General features: G+C 41.2%; 1 protein-coding gene across 5 annotated transcripts in view; it reads right to left on the bottom strand.

The window, feature by feature from the left end:
• Positions 1-17,348, bottom strand: part of Vps13b (vacuolar protein sorting 13 homolog B) — a 441,647-nt gene that overhangs the window by 139,796 nt on the left and 284,503 nt on the right. For all 5 annotated transcript variants that reach the window (XM_026789767.1, XM_026789768.1, XM_013354110.2 and 2 more), the window contains exon 35: positions 7,312-7,449. In XM_026789767.1, coding sequence (XP_026645568.1) covers positions 7,312-7,449 — 138 coding nt within the window. The remainder of the gene's footprint in view (positions 1-7,311; positions 7,450-17,348) is intronic.

A 17,348-nucleotide genomic window follows, 5' to 3' on the forward strand; every position in this document is an offset into this window, starting at 1 on the left:
TATTTTTCTTTTCACTTTGAAACTTCCTGACTGGGTAAGATGCCTTATTCAGCCTTGATGCAGGAAGAGGGGGGTGGGGTGGGGCTTGGTCCTGCCTCAACTAAATAGGCCAGGCTTTGTTGACTCCCCATGGGAGACCTTACCCTTTCTGAGGAGGGGATGGGGGTGGGTTGGGAGGAGTGAGAGAGAGAGAGAGAGGAGGGGGAGGGGGAACTATGGTTGGTCTGTAAAATGAAAAAATATAGAAATATAATAAAAATGATAATGTCACTAGCACCCCCATCTCCCCACCAAAGAATATCAGTAAGACGGCTCGGTGGATGAAGATGTTTCCACCATAAGCGACAGCCTCATCTTGGACCCTGGACCCAACAAGGTGGAAAGGAGAAGGGACTTCTGCAGTTGTCATGGGATTCCTTATACTTGCCATGTTGTGAGGCAATGCAGGCACACACACCAACTACGTGAATAATGCCAAAATTATAGGTTTTTTTTCTTGGAATTTCTTCAGAAACCACCCTCCCCGCCTTTGACAGGTGGAACTTACTGTACAGCGGTGGTGACCTTGAGTTCCTCCTTCTTCAGCCTATCTTACATATACCCTCACACCAACAACGTTTAAAATAACACTGAATAAATCCCATTGAATAGCTGATTTAGTAACAGCAGAACCTAAGAGCAGAGTTCCACCAAGAAAAGCTAATATAATACACACATATTTATACACACGCACAAGGGATTTAAACCTTGAAACCTCTACTTTACCCCCATATAATATCCGTCTAAATGGTGTGTCATTGTACCTAGGGGCTGTTTCATTACTTTTCAGAGCACGTATGTATACATGTTAATTCAAATCCAATAGGTCCGCAGAAGAGAAACAGTTGAGGATGGATAGCCATGCACAATCACAGACCCAGAGAGACCCAGTAAGAAGGATGATGGCTCAAGGGGAACACACATCTCCCTGGGAAGGAAAAATAGGGTAGATTTAGCAGAGTTACTGTATTATGGACATAAGAATGAACAGCCATTTTCTTGAAGTACTTTGACCTTGAAGAATTATTGTAGTAAAGAATCCTTGTGGAAACAATGCTGGTTTTGCTGAAGGGGCACTGTAGCCACCCCATGACTTTGATCACTGGACACCTCAGGCATACCTGAGGTCCTTGTAACATTGTGTACTGCAAACAGCACACGATAAAGGACTAGAGTCCTGGGGCGTGTGGTGCTCTCCTTTAGTAGTAGGACATGTAAATTAGGTTAGGGGCCTTGGTACAAGGAAATACTTTGTGTAACAGTAAATATACCTTTGTATGGCTGTTGGGGTTCAGTTGGTCAGAGAGGAATGACCTTCTTTTGCAGCAGAGGCCTTAGAGAGCCTTCTTTCCCCAACAGTCCTGCACTACACATTGCACCCCAACAAATGTTCTTGTGTGAGTGGGGCTGTTTCTGACTTTCCCCCCTGCTCCTGGAACCCTTTCCCCCCACTGGGTTGCCCTGTCCAGCCTTGATATGAGGGTTTGTGCCCAGTGTTATTTGCATCTTGTTATGCCATGCTTGGTTGATATCCCTGGGAGGCCTGCTCTTTTCTGATGGGAAATGGAGGAGAATTGGATCTGGGGGGATCTGGGGAGAAGGGGGAGGGAGCTGGGATGAGCAGAGGAGGGGAAATTGCCATTGGGATGTAATGTATGAGAAAATTAAAAAAGATTATGAATAAGTAAAGGAAAACATATATATATATATATATATATATATATATATATATATATATATATATATAGAGAGAGAGAGAGAGAGAGAGAGAGAGAGAGAGAGAGAAAGAGATGAAACCAATCCAAAACTAAAAAGAAATGAGAAAAACTAAATGTATAAATTAATGAACATGTTAATCAGGGAAAGACTCAACAAGAGACTCTTAGAGGAAAAAGGCCCCAGCAGCCTTTCTAACCCATAACCTAAGCCCAGCTCAGCAGCTTCAACTATGAAGCAATATACAATAGATGGAAAGAAAGGCAACCCCTTCGGAACCTGTGTTTGATATAATCTCATTACTTACTTCAATAATGACGAATGAGGTAGGCTAATTATTACTTCATAGTAAAACAGAAATGACTCAGAATGATACCCCACTTGGACACTTGTGTTCTTTGTTATTGGTTAAACATCACTTCATGGCTAAAGTGACAGTGGTTCAGAAATTTTTCTGCAAAAGATCAGTGGGAAAAAATATCCTAGGGAGCCACAAGTCTTTACAAATGACCTCGAGTTAATTGGAAAAGGCTGCGTCCTTACCAGTTCTGCTCATGTGTCAGCTCTGATTAAATTATTATTATTATTTTTTTTAAAGAGCTCTCCAAGTTAAGAACAGCTATGGCTAACAAACTGAGCTGGGCTCAAGTGAGCACATTCCTGCACTTGTGTGTGATGTTAGAGTGAGCGCTCCACAGCGGAATCTGAGCTGCGCCAAGTACGAGTGGCTTCTCAGTGTGAAAATATCTGACCAGCACTGGTTCTTCCCTATGTCGGCTAACTGTCCGGGAACAGGTGCCCTGCTTTCAATTACAGGGCTAGCATGCCAGTGTAAGGCCGGGATTAGTTCAGCTTCTCACGGGGAATTTTCCTCGGTTGGGAATGGATTTATTATGGCTTCACACACGGAACAGAACTCATGTCAGCCCAGGGCACTAACACTTCATACGATTCAAATTAACCTGCTGTGGGCTGCTCCGCAGGGCTTAGACTGTGTATTCAAATGACGACATTTTAAAAACAGGTTGAAAGAAACCAGGATAGCTGAACTGCAATGGTTCCAATTTGTTCCAACTAATCTTTCACCTGCTGGAAGTAACGTTCCAGAGTTTGTGGTAGCTGCAGCTCCCGGGTTTCACCAAGCCAGTGACCTTGCTAATGGGCACTGTTTGCCTCTGAGGAATGAGGTGGGGTCTGGAGGACTTTGGAGGAACTTGTGATGTGGGGGTTAGATCTGTCAGTTGCCTGAGGTACTATTTAAATAACACACACACACACACACACACACACACACACACACACACACAGTACTCAACACCTCATTTTTACCAATTTAAATGCCAAAGGACAGTATTTGTGTCACCTTGTTGAGAGAGCCAGAGCCTCAAAATGTATCTGAAAGACAATCCAAGAGCAACCACCTTCATAACCTTTGAGGGAACTTGAAGGGTAGGCAGTTTTCCCTCAACATTTCAAAATACAATTTAGAGATGTAGCAAGCAGAAAGACATTCTTTGGAAATGATTGATGTACAAACTGAGTTTAAAAACAAGTCACAAAAAGACTTTAATACTAACGCTGATGTTGCCAATAAAATTAGAAGTATTATTTGCTATGCTTTGTGCTACTTGTGATGCTTCTACCAAAGCAAAGAAACAGTGATGGAGAACACTGTCAGCTGCACTGCTCCCTAGTCCTAGCACAAGCGACTGTCCTCTTAGAAATAAGGCAAAATAAAAACAAACAAAAACCCCAAATTTTATTGAGTTGCTAATATGTACACCAGAATATACTCTTTATATGTGAGACTATTGTTAATGTGCCTTGTGCTTCCCTTTGAACTAATCCTACTCTAGCTGCAGCCCTTGTGAACTCTTGAATATAATGGGACAACCTGGCAAAACCGTGAGAGAAATGGGACAGTTGGGTGGAACTGACATCATTCACCACAAGGGAGATTTTGTCTCAGTAAATTTTAAAGCAGTTCAGTTGTTAGTGTTTAGAAGGTATGTCACAGAGCTGACATGCTATTCCAACTAACAGTCCCTTAATACAAAATAAACAAATAAATGTATTTGGGGTAAACATGTTTTAGTGTTTCAATGTTTTTCATAACAGAGTAAGCATGTTAACACCTCCTCTTCTTCCTCTGCGCCACTCCCCTCTACCAACAACGTCTAGCGTGGCTCAACTGTCATTGGTGCCTTTGGAAAACTGTCAGTTGTGATGGGAAATAATGCGTGCTTTCACAGAAATCTAAAAGGGATTTATATTCAGGCATATAAAATCTTCCCAGGCTAGCACAATGACATAAAGTGTAGTAAAGGCACTTATTACCAAGCTCGACAACTCCAGTTCCACTACTAAGATCAACACTGTTGGGAATATTATTTTAAGGGGTGTTACTTTTGTTTAAGCTGTGGAACATTTGTTTTATGATGTAAAGATGTGTTGCTTTTATTTATGCTGCATTTGTTTAACTCTATGAAGCTGTGGTTCTTTGTCCGGAACACCTGAAGGTCTAATAAGGAGCTCAAGGTCTAATAAGGAGCTCAAGGCCAACAGTGAGGCAGGAGAGAGGACGGGGGGGGGGGGGGGGGGGGGGGGGGCAGAGAGAATAAATAGAAGGAGAAAGAAAGAGGGAACGCAACACAGAACGAGGATGTGGGGCAGCCACCCAGCCGACCAGGGGTAAGAGTGAAAGTAAGATATAAACAAGTAAGAAAAGGGAAAGCCTGGGGCAAAAGGTAGTTGGGATAATTTCAGAAAAGCTCTTAAGAAACAAGTCAACCTAAGGCTGGGTAGTAGTAAATAAGAATAAGTCTCTGTGGGATTTATTGGGAGCTGGGTAGTGCCCCCCGCCCCACAAAAGTCAAAAGACTAAAAAAAACCAAGACTAAAACATCGTAGTACAAAAGCCAACTCCTGCATGTTGTCTGGGGAAGCCCTGCAAGCACACCTGTGTGCCACAGTGCGCTGTGGGAAGTCACCAGACACTGTGCAGCACACACAGGCACACAGATAAATGTGAAAACAAAACAAAAGACACTTTTCTACAAACGGTGCAATGTCTAGACTCGCAGCACCCACTTCACCTGGAGTGCAGTAGAAACAGACTTCAGCGACACACCCACTACAACCCCATTTGCAGAGATGCATCAGGTACAAATTCAGACTGAAGACATATAGTTGGAAAACAATTACATCAATATTTTAAAAGTTTGAATTTACAAGTACATTATCACTATGTTTAACTATGCAATCAGAAATGATATATATCTATTTCCTTCCAAATTTTGAAAATACCTTAAGAAAAACACAAATATAAACGCTTTACAACCATTTCCTATGTTTGAGTTCTTACAATGTTGTCACACTAAATTCTAGAATTATGAATATGTGACTATTCAGATACTGGCATTTTTCTTCATATAAATGCATCTGGTTGTCTTGCAAGTATGGAGCTCAATTTGCCACTGACCCCGTCCCTCAACAACAACAATGACGACAACAACAACGTCAGTAATCTGAACTGTAAGATAACCTCCTAGCCAAACTGAAAGACTGCCTTGTGGGATATTTGCTGTGATTGGTGCAATACACTGATTGGCCAATAGCTAGGCAGGAGGTATAGGCAGGATTTCTGGGGGAGAGAAAGAAAAAGGAGGGGAATCTAGGTGCATGGGAGACACCAGGAGACACAGACAGAAAACAGGAGGTGCAAGATACAAGAGAGGTAATGCCACATGTTAGAGTAATAGAAAAATGGGTTGATTTAAGTTATAGGAGCTAGTGGCCAAGCTTTCATAATTAATAATAAGTCTCCATGTCATTATTTGCGAACTGGCTGGTGGGACAGAGAAAACCTTGTTCCACTGTCTAGAAAGAAATCTGAACCTAAATGAAAAGTAAGAAGTAACTCCAAATTCCTGTTTCTCCTCCAGCAGCTGACTGCACGTTCTTAACTCTTCCATTTTGTTCCAACACGTCCAGTCTTATAGTCTGTAACGGGAATTCCCCGCAACCGATGGAGTGAGGGGGAGCATGCTCCACACGTTCAGTGGCGATACTCTTAAGTGGGATGTAAATTGTTACTTTTCTCCTACAATTGATTGTGTTTGGATTAAATAATATCTAACATTCCTCATTCCCTAGGAAGTAGGATCCACACTCTTCTGGCCCATCTGCTATCTAAACCTGGGGTTTCCCCACCCACCAGCTTCCCCCATTACTGTCACTTCCTGAGATCACATGTGTGTATTTTCTATAAACAGAATCAGAACGTCCATTTGCCCTGGAGACTCGCGGTGCAGAGCCGGGGCAGTGAAGACCAGCACAGGCAGTGCAAGGTCTACTCAGTTCAGGTATCCGGACTGGAGGACTGGCCTTTATTTTTCTCTTTTAATCCAAGACAGGGTTTCTCTGTGTAGCCCTGGCTGTCCTGGAACTCCCTCTGTAGAACAGACTGTCCTCCAACATGAGATCTGCCCGCCTCTGCCTCCTAAGTGCTGGGACTAAAGGTGTGCGCCACTGTTGCTAGGTAGGACCCGTCTTCTCTAGCTACCACGATGTAGAAGTGACTGACAGGCCACAGCACACACATTAAGCATGGTCCACACAGGGATAGTATCTCTCTTCAAAACTGCTGCCTTTTAGTTGCTACTAGAGATTTGGGACAGTCTAATGTCCCTGCTTTAAATTTCTCATGGAGAAAACAATACTTCTTTGAATACTCTTACATTGTGAAGCCCTTTAAGTAAACATGACACTAAATACAGTCAGTTCCAGTAAGCAAATAGTGGAGCTCACACCAAAGGGATGGGAACAGGGTGGGGAGAGTGAGAAGTAAAAGGAGACAGAGGAGGAAACTGACCCAGCTGTGCTCATCAGCATCGTGCAAACCAGGTTAACTCCTCAAAGGCACAGAGACCTACGGTCTGAACAGCTCATGGTCCCCGAGACCTCAGCTAATGCTGAGGACCTCATGTCTCAGTCCTAGTTTCTGTCTTCACAGAACGGGGAGAGCAGCAGCAGCTAACCCGTGGCTCTTCACATGTCTGTGAAGATTAGATACGAAGCTATCGATCTACAGCCAAGTGCTTACTGTACCTCAAAACCCTTCTTTATGCATTTAAAGTAAGTGCGCGCATCTACGCATGCTCCCTTTTATATGTATCATGAAACTCATCCATCATCCATATAATTTTCTTCATATGCAGTAAGATAATCAAGGAACAAAAAAGTACATAAATTCCTTTAGAAGATCATTAAGAGAAAAGAAATGAATTAAGATTAATTTCTCTGAAAAAGCAACAAGAAAATACAAGGTTTCAGCTTCTAGGCAACTATGCCCTGATAGGCAGGACCTCTCACTGAGGACTTGGCTGCTCCCTCAGACTCACATTTGCCCTTGACTCCTTAGGCTAATCTTCTCATCTTCTGAAAAACATGCCAACTATTCATCATCTGGGAAGAGAGTCAAACTTAGCGACAGACCCGATGGGCCCGTGTCTGTCTTCACACAGAAAATAAGGTGTCTGAGTATGATTTCCATACCTGGTCCATTAAGAAAGTCTTTAATTTGTAGCGTAACAAGGGAAGGTGGAATTCCACTTTTACTGTCTGTTTCTCCAGGCACTGTCTGTAGCCACACGGTGTTGTAGTCAAGGGCTTCGGGCAGAGTCTTCCCAGGATCTGAGTGACAGAATTGAAGAGAAACACTGATGAAACCACAAGCATCTCAGTTTGGTGTGTGACTCTTGGCAGACAAGGAAGATTAAAGTATGGTTAACTTGCTGCATACAAACTCCAGTACTTCCCGTGTTTACAGGCATACGGTGTGTGTGTGTGTGTGTGTGTGTGTGTGTGTGTGTGTGTATTAAAAAAGATAGACCAAGTACACAAGGAACACGGGAACTAGATCAAAATGCTTTCAGCGTTTAAGTCACAGGGCTGTGTGCTGGTAAAGAGCGAATGCCTGACCATTGGCTCCCACTGCACACACAATGCTGGAAACGGAGGAGAAGAGTGGCAAGCTCGTCAGCTTAAAATTGAGGCCCATACACTTTCAAAAGATGCAACAGATTAAAACTACTCTGGGGTTAATTGGATCTGTTTTAGAGTTTGTCTGACATCGCAATCATTTTTATGGCTAAGCTTTTGAAGTTGCCGTCAGTAGCCTTCCCAAAAACCAATTTCCCATGATGATAAAGTTTGGTCAACCTTTTATTAGTTCTAATTATGACTATACCTTTAGACTCTTCCTAATTTGATATTTTCCATTTTATATATTTCATTTTTTTCTGTTTAGCATTACATATCCTTTAAGAATATATTTTAGATGCAGACAATGCCAAAGAACTTGCTTTTAAAGGCTTGGAAATCTACAGTTTTTTATTTACATAACTCTTTAAATAAAAATGACTGTTGTACGTTGGCATATAATAGGCTTTAAAAATATCTTTTCAATACCCAGTTTTTCTTCAATTTCACTGTTGCTTTATTCTCTGTGTTTTAATGTCCCTTGAATGCCATTTTTATAGAGATGTTCTTTCCATAGAACCCATCCATCCCATTTGCAGCCTATGTGCAATGTGTTATTAAAGCATTATTTATTTTAGGCTTTATTGATTGGCTTGCTTTCAAGAATAGCATTTACATATAGTATATTATATTCAACATATGGTTATATAGTATTACTGTCATATGTGAACTGGGCATATAAATTCTGCCTTGGAATTTGTGTTTCTTGACCTTATCATGTGATCCTTATGAAATTTGGCACATATGAACCTTTATGTTATTTCAAAGAAAATCCTGAAAGCGATTGACTGTGACGTTCAATGTATGTGGTAAAGATCAAACACAAGCTAGTGCGTGCTTCCCTTTCATGACTGCAGAATGTGAAGCGGAGGACTAGGAGAGTAGCCCCGCTGCAGAGGAACAGGACACTGTTCTCTCCTCCAGACCAGCAGGCAAGGCTGGGGAGAGCATGGTGACTCTTTTTGCTGGAAGACTCAACTTAGTTTGCAGGAGCCGTGTAACTATCAGTCCCTGAGTGTCTCGCCCCAAGGTACCACCTACCGACACATCATCAAAAGTGAGATCTCTATAAGGAGACATTTTCACTTTGAAGGGAAAACAATCAAGCAGCAAATAAGGTGATCTAAGAGGTGGAGTAACTAACGACAACGAACTGAAACCCATCTACTTATTGGGGCAGGCACACTAACAAGACCCACTGGAAAGCAAAACTCAAAATAGCTCAAAGGAAGTGCACGGTCCAACTTCCTGGAAGCCGGAAGTTTATTGTACTTATTGTTTTAAAAACTAGTTCCCTTGCTGTACTTTCCAGAGGAAAGGTCTCTGAGCAGGCCGTGTGGCTGTAAGTACACTGATTGGTGCACCTTAGAGATAGGTGGACAGACCTATTCCTGTGGGCAAAGGATGTGAAGATGCTCACGTCTCATGCAAATGTTCATCAAGAGGTGACTTCAGCAGAGGAGAAGTTAACGATCAGGGAGACAGGATGATTTGTCTGGGGACAGTCAGCCTCTTTTGCTGCCCAAGGGGCGGCCCATGGACAAAATGGACATAGTAGCTGAAGTACACATTACGCCTGGGATCAGCCCGGCACTTCCGCTCCGCAGGCCTGACCTGAAGACTGCTCCTAGTGAGTGCAGTTTTCTAACAGCAGAGACCAACACCGAGTCCCCGGTATGTGTCATTTCCCAGATCAGTCAGCCAGCAACTGCTTACATGGTAACTTCACTGGAACACTTCCATCATGGCAAGGACAGTGTTTTGTCCTTTTTATGGATACTTTTTACGGTTATCGATTTGCTTTTCATGAATATAATACTTCTGCCAAAACTACCATCCATGGACTTACAGAATGCCTTATTCAACGTCTCCTATGCTGTCGAACACAGCACTGTTTCTGACCCAGGAGACATGGGACAGTGGGTCCATGCCCTGCCCATGGGATCAATTAGTGTTCACATTCCCTTCATCCCGAAGCAGCTGCCTGAACAGAATGGTGGAATGGCCTTTTAAAAACAGTCATCATGCCAAATTAGGCGTCCAGAGCTTGTAGGGCTTGGTCAGAGTTCTTCAAAAGCCAGCATATGATTTAAAGTAGTAACAACATAAAAAAATACTTTCCCTACGGCCAGCACTTGCTGGTCCAGGAATCACTGGACAGGAATGGGAACATCAGTCCCCATCAACTCCACTGACCCACCATGACCTCAAGCTCCACTGACAAGGGGCCTATGCTTCTATGGGGACTGAACTGGAAGTTTAGACCCCCTCTGCCTCACAGCCACGTTGGACTTCTGATGTCCTTGAGTCAAGAGAGTAAGAGAAAGTTACAGTGTTAGGAGTGGTGACTAACGCAGACAACCAGAGGGAAGCTGGACTGCTGCTTCTCAGCAGAGTTACTGAGAATTCGAATGTGGGACAATCCTTTAGAGGATCTCTTGATAGTATTAAGTTTTGCCATTAAGGTCAATTAGAAACTTCAATAACCTAATATAGGCAGGGTGTCAAAGGGCTCAGACACGTCAGGAATGAGCTTATGGTTAGACTTTCCAGGTTGAAATACTTGCTGAGGGTAGAGGAAACACATAGTGGGTAGGTGAAGAAGGTGGTTATAGCATCAGTTAAGGCCATGTGAGAGATTCAGACACAGATGTAATTGTCAAAGCATCTCTGCTCTATCTTCTTAACAGCGAGTGTGCATGTGGAGATATTTGTGTTTCTTCTCCTGATATCAACTGAGATAATATCAGTAGAGAAGTGGTGCAGATTGGTGTTATTATATTTAAATTCCAGGACACTAAAAGGCTGAGTTTCTCAAGGTACCTTTCTACCTATCCCAGGGAGGAAAAGAGTACCTCTGTGTTTGTATGTGGAGAAGTAAAATCATGGTATTTTTATTATTTTATTTGGAAATTAAAAATCACTATTGTTGCCACTCTCTTTCATGTAGCATAAATTCTAATTTTCTTAATAATAAAAAGTTAGAGGTTGGAGAGATGGCTCAGACTACTGACTGCTCATCCTGAGGTCCTGAATTCAATTTCCAGCAACCACATGGTAGCTCACAACCATCTGTAATGAGATCTGGTGCCCTCTTCTGGCCTGCAGACACACATATATGTAGGCAAAATACTGTATACATAATAAATAAATCTAAGGAAAAAGAAATCAAAACTCCAAGTCAGCTATCAAGGGGTAAAAGCTGAAGGATCAGAGAAGCAGAGTGGCAACCACTAGAGTTCTTACCTCTACCAAAGCTCAGACCAAAGGGCAATCCTGTTCTCAGACTGCCTCCTTAGACTGCACTGAGCTCCTGTTTCCTCCTGCCTTATATTGTTATATTCCTTTCTCTGCCCAGCCATATCACTCCTGTCTCCACCTCCCTAGCACTGAGATTAAGGAAGTTTGATCCCAAGTGCTAGAATCATCTTTGTGTGAGCTCCCTTTCTCTTTTAGACTGTATCTATTTCAGGTAGCCCAGGGTGGCCTTGAACTAACAGAGACCTGCCTGCCTCTGTCTCCCAAGTCCAGGAATTAAAGGTGTGTGCTACCACTACCTTGCCTCTAGTGGTTTAACTTTGCACTCTAATCTTCAGGCAAGTTTTATTTGTTAAAACATAAACAAAGGCCGGGCGGTGGTGGTGCACACCTTTAATCCCAGCACTCAGGGGCAGGCGGATCTCCGTGAGTTTAAGGCCAGCCTGGTCTATAAGAGGTAGCTCCAAGATTGGCTCCAAAGCTATAGAAAAACCCTGTCTTGAGAATCAAAAAACAAAAAAAACCCCACAAACAAGATATCACTACACCTACTAGGATGGCCTGGTAAGCCCCACTTAAAGTGTTCAATTGTTTGTCTAGACCACAAGTCCCATAGTCTTCTATATTCATACAACAAACAGCATGGTCAAGCCTATCACAGCAATACACACCACTTCCTGGTACTGACTTCTGTCTAGGACACTGTTCTATTACTGTGAAGGGATGCCTTGATCAAGGAAAGGCTTATAAAAAAGAAAGATATAGTAATTTTAGAGGTTTAGTCCACTTTAATCATGGCAGGGAGCACGCTGGCACAGAGGCGGGCACTGGAGTAGGAGCTGAGAGCCCTACATCCTGATCCACCAGAAGAGACAGAGACGGACAGATAGATGATTGATACACAGATGGATTGTAGACAGACAGACAGACAGGCACACATGCACGTACTCGTGGTGACTCAGCATTCAAATATATTAGCCTATGGGGACCGTTCTTATTCTCAGACCACCACAATGTGTATGGCATACTCCATCTAGGTTCATTTTCTTTATCTCCCATATAAAATAAGAGGGATATAATAAAAAAGGGCAAAAAAAAAGAAGTTTGCCCACCAGTTACCAGTAACATATTAAGAAAGCTAGTTCATTTAAAAATTAGACAAATCACCAAGGCTTCAAATAATCAATTATTTTACAATCCCATTAAACATTACAGACCTTCTATTTCACTTCCAATGGTTATCAAAATTATATTCTTACACTCTTTTTCATTGATTTTCATTGATTCATATGGCCTACATATGAATCAAGGAAGTAAATAATCTTCAAGCCAAAACAGTTAGCTTTTAGTTTTCTGAACTACAAGAAGAGTCTGCACAGATGCAAAGAAGACACTGAAACAAGACCCCACTCAGAATTACAGAAAGTTAGTGAGCAGAGCAGTTTCACTTTTCTTTTCTTTTTCTTTTTTTAAGGGAGATGAAGCTGACTTCACAACAGCCATAGCGCAGTATGATAAAGTACCTTAGCTGACAGTAACTGAGGTATACGTAAAAGATTCCTTCCTTGGGGACTCAGGGACCCCACCGCTACCACATTCCTCTGAATACTTGAGGGAAGACAATCTTTTAGATTAGTCCTTTAGGCCCAGTCAAGAATGGCTGCAACTGTGGCTGAAGAGATAGGAACACCTGCTGCTTAGGGGAGCTGGGCCGTTTCCGTCCTCCATAGTGCCTCCTAACTGTCTGCAACTCCAGCTCCAGAGAATCTGCTGCCCTTTGCTAGTCACCATGAGCACCACACACATGTGGGTACATCTACATACATGAATACACATAAAAACAGATACATCTTTGTTGGAGAGATGGCTCAGTGGTTAAGAGTTCAATTCCCAGTAATCATATGGTGGCTCACAAATAAATCTTCTAAAAACTAATGTTTACTTATGACAGAGCTTGTAGATAATTTAATGGGAAGCATTGTGGAGGACCTATACTCTGGACTCAGTGTCTCTGTATGAAACTGGAGATGGAGAAACACCAAGGGAGACCAGTGTGGGGCCAGCTGCATTGGGCTTTCCTGTGCACAGTGGAGGGGGCACAAGGCCCTGCACTGAGAGGTCAGGCATGGACATGGAAAAGGAAAACAAATATACAATTATAAACTTTTATGCTTTTCCTTATTTATTTTATAATTTAAAGTTGAAATAGCTAGCCTTTCTTTGTTAAAAAAAAAGCCACAGAATCAAATGTAGTCTATGCGGTCCCTATACTAAGTGGAAATTAAATTGTGAAGAAACTAAAGTCCAGAATATGTCATTGTGATTCAAGGTCTGGTCTGGAAAGAACCAGGAACCAGTTCTGGACTGCAGGAGATCCCAGGCAAGAGGAAGCACACTTTCTTCTCCAGCATCAGCACAGAAATGCTCATCTGCTCACCTTCTGCTGCTCTGTGTCCTACACAACGAGAGAGGGACGGGATCAACTGTCCTGTTCTCACTTCTAGAAATAAGCTACTTTGTGATGGTAACCAGAGGGTAATGTGTACAATAACAATTCAATGCATTTCTTTTGACTTTATATTTTGCGTTGTTCTTTGATATTCTAAATCTCTTTCCTATTTGGTTGTTTTCATGTTAAATTATAGCATGATTTTCAAATATTTTATAGGATAATATTTGATTAAAATTCAGGGCAACTTAAAACAGATACTTGCTCTCCTATTTAATAAGTAGTAGTCATACATCCAAGGAAGATGAACTTAATTCTAAATGTAAACATCCCTGTTCTAAGCAGAGAGCTCAGTACCATTAAAATGTACAAAAGTGTACAGAGCAGACATTGCTGCATCATTTTTATAGATAAAGTAATTTATATCATCAAAAACTGAGTTACTGCATGAAAGAGACTAGGCATGAGAACTAAGATAAAAAGTCAAGTCTTGTGATTTTCTTTATTGCAATATGTATCAACATGTATCCATCTGTAATCCTCCTCAAAGACTGGGTCCTTCTCACTTTTCTCATTACCTTCCTCCCTGAGCCATGCATTTAAGCAAACTACTCAGTTGCCTTGTGAATTGGTTTCACTTCATGTTATAGACAGCAAGGAATGTTCCCAGAAGCTACACTTTCAGATAAATCTTCAAGTTGTGATGCTTACGACACATAGGTTCATCCTAAGCCTTGCAGGAACATTAACAACCGTATATCCTAAAGACACATGCAATTCATAATGCCATATGACTCAATGAAATCAAGATATGATTTAGGAGGTGTAAGAAACCAGTTTATGGTTTTCAACTGTTGGTTTGCTGAAATGTCCTTGGTACATGTTTTTCAGTCCTATGAAAGGGTGACCCGGCCACCCGATGTGACTGAAACATTCCCTGTTGCATAAAACCACTGCATATTTCATGACACTGAGACATATGAATATTTTTTAGCCGATTACAATTACTATTTTAAATAGGCTTGAAGGTAGCAATAAAAAATAAAATCAACTACAATAACATTACCATTTGTTAAACTATGCCACACAATGAACTAAGAACAGAATATGTACATTGTCTGTTTCTCCTGACCAGTGCCATCCCCATGTCACAGGTAGAGAAATAGAGTTTAGAGATTAAGAGTAACTTGCTTAATACATACGGCTATAAAAAACAGCTTGGATTAGAACTCAATCCCGATTATCTCTAAATCTAGAGCTCTTACTGGGTTCTGTTCAATGCCTGTCTCTTCAGTGGACCTACAGCGTTTTAAAATACAGAAAAATATCCAATGTAATACACTGTGTCTTTACTGTTACCATCCAACAAAGTGTGTTATGACTTGCCTTTTCTCAGTATGATACTTTCCAAAAACTTTTAAATTTTCTATTTTAATCTTTCTTATATTTGAAAAGTTATTATCAGTATACAAATTCTGAGTGGGCAAAGGAATTGTTTTCATTTGGCCTGAGAAGTAAGATCCTGTACTATGTACTAAGGAAGTACACTGTTGGTTAATTCCCTAATTAGAATGGCTGAATTTCTCCACAAAGGACCAGATGGTACAGTCATTTCTTCAAAAGCAAACGAACAAACCAAAAACAACAACAAAAAAATCAAACAAATAAGGAAAATGACATTTTGAAGTTGCCTTAGGCTACACTGTCAGGTTATGAGGCTAATTAAAATCTGGACTTTATTACTTAAACAAAACAAATACCATTTAAAAATATTTATAAACACAACTAATATGATTATATTGAAAACAACTACGTACATCTTTATTTAAATGAGAATTGCCAATAATACAGCTGCTATACATAAAGGTATTGGCAGAGGCCTCATTCCTGCTAGAGGTTGCTCCAGGAGGGCGGGCATGAAAAAGGCCAACAGCATATTACTTTACTATTTAAAAACTTGTTGACTTACAGATTATTATTTACATAGACTATATTGGAAATCATTTGTAAGTTATTATTATTAATTGTCAAAAATGAACTCAAGCTGGTAAGCTAGTCTTTAAACTTCCAGGTTTTAGAATAAGGAAGTGAGACCTAGTGTCACATGTACTCGCTGATATAACTAGCACAACTGGGATCACTAAGTCATGCAGACTGGAAACCACACTTTATAAAACAACATAGTTAAGATAAAAACTATCACACTTTCCTTCTCTCTTCATGTTTTTAATCAGATGTAGATAAGTAGTAGATTTTACTTGGCACATGTTCTCGTTAAAATCTAACAAAATTAATATTTCATATATATATATATATATATATGTAAATGTATGCCAGGTGTGGTGGTAAATAGCTGATTACAAGCTCTTGAGAGGAGGTGGCAGGAGATGGCACGCTTCAGGTAAGCTTGGGCTACACATCCCCAGACCCTTTCTCAAAAAAAAATATATATATATATATATAGTATATAAAATACATATACATGTGTGCAAATATATATGTCATGTACCTGTGGATTGACAACAAAGGCAATTTCACAGCATGCCCTTTTCTAAATGATGCATGAAAGTAAATCCCTAAGGAACCCATGAGGGGCAGCACTGTTATCACTGCATGTTTGGGGAGGAGCTGGCTCGGTGGTGATGTGCACGGAGCTTGGGCTACTGCTGAAGATTTCCTAGGAGCAGTGACCACCATGTCCATCTACTCAAATGACCCACGCTCACAGACAGTGACATGACTGCTGCAGGAAATCACATGCTCAGTTCTGAAGAGCACCAGTCCTAACACACACACACACGTGTACACACACGTGTACATAAACACACATGCACACATACACGCATGCACACACACGCACTTTTAGGCATTCTGAAAAGTAAGAACAACACAAATTAGGAAGGCTATGACTCATGCTGCTGTGAGTTTCTGAGTTTGTTTTGTCCTTATCTTTGATTTGAGAGTGAGCCTTGAGCTGTGTGTACAGCTATGGGAAACAGATAATCAAACAGCAATACAAACTTCTGGGAATTAAGATCCCTGGGATTTCAGGAACCTTCTAGCCCTTTTCTTAACTTTGTGCTGAGAGCCAGTGTGTGTATGTGTCTGTGTGTGTGCATGTGTAGAAAATGGTGGCTAAGCTATAGTGGCAGCAACAATGACATTTAAGATTTTAAGTCACTATTACACTTAGTAAGTATAATAAGGCCAATATACACATACCTGAGATGGGTAGAAATATACAAGTTTTCCGATCACATGGGTAGAGGCTGGATGGGATTAAGAGCTCTGCTACACAGGATTAAATGTAACAATGGAGCACAGGAGGGGCAGAGAGAATGGTGTAAACAATTTTGAATAAATGATGTCTCCAAGGCCTTACATTTAAAAGAAACAAACCAAAAACCCAATTTACAGAATCAAGAAGCTCACAGAACCTAAAAATGAATAAATTCAAAGAATGCAGGTTCAAACACATGATAATCAGCATGGAGAAGAAACAAGGTCATGAGAACAGTTACAGAGAAACAACTGGTTATGGATTTAGAAACTGACTGCAATAAACACAGACTTCTCATTAGAACCTGTGGAGGGTGGAAGGAAAGCCTAATCTACCACTAATAAAATTAGAGAAACCACTGTATCAGGATGTCTGACACAGCGTTTCTAAAGTGTCTGAGGTCATTCAAGGGCCTCCTGCACACCTCATCCCATGAAGACCTACATCCCTAAACCTTTACCAGGGACACTCAGCGCAGTTATCAGTGAGATAGCTGAAGGCAGAAGCTAGGTTTCCCTTGTTACAGGTTTCCAGGAATCTGCATCTGTTTCATAAATGAGCAGA

Source organism: Microtus ochrogaster, unplaced genomic scaffold (genome assembly GCF_000317375.1).
Source record: "Microtus ochrogaster isolate Prairie Vole_2 unplaced genomic scaffold, MicOch1.0 UNK29, whole genome shotgun sequence".
NCBI classification, from domain to species: Eukaryota; Metazoa; Chordata; class Mammalia; order Rodentia; family Cricetidae; genus Microtus; species Microtus ochrogaster.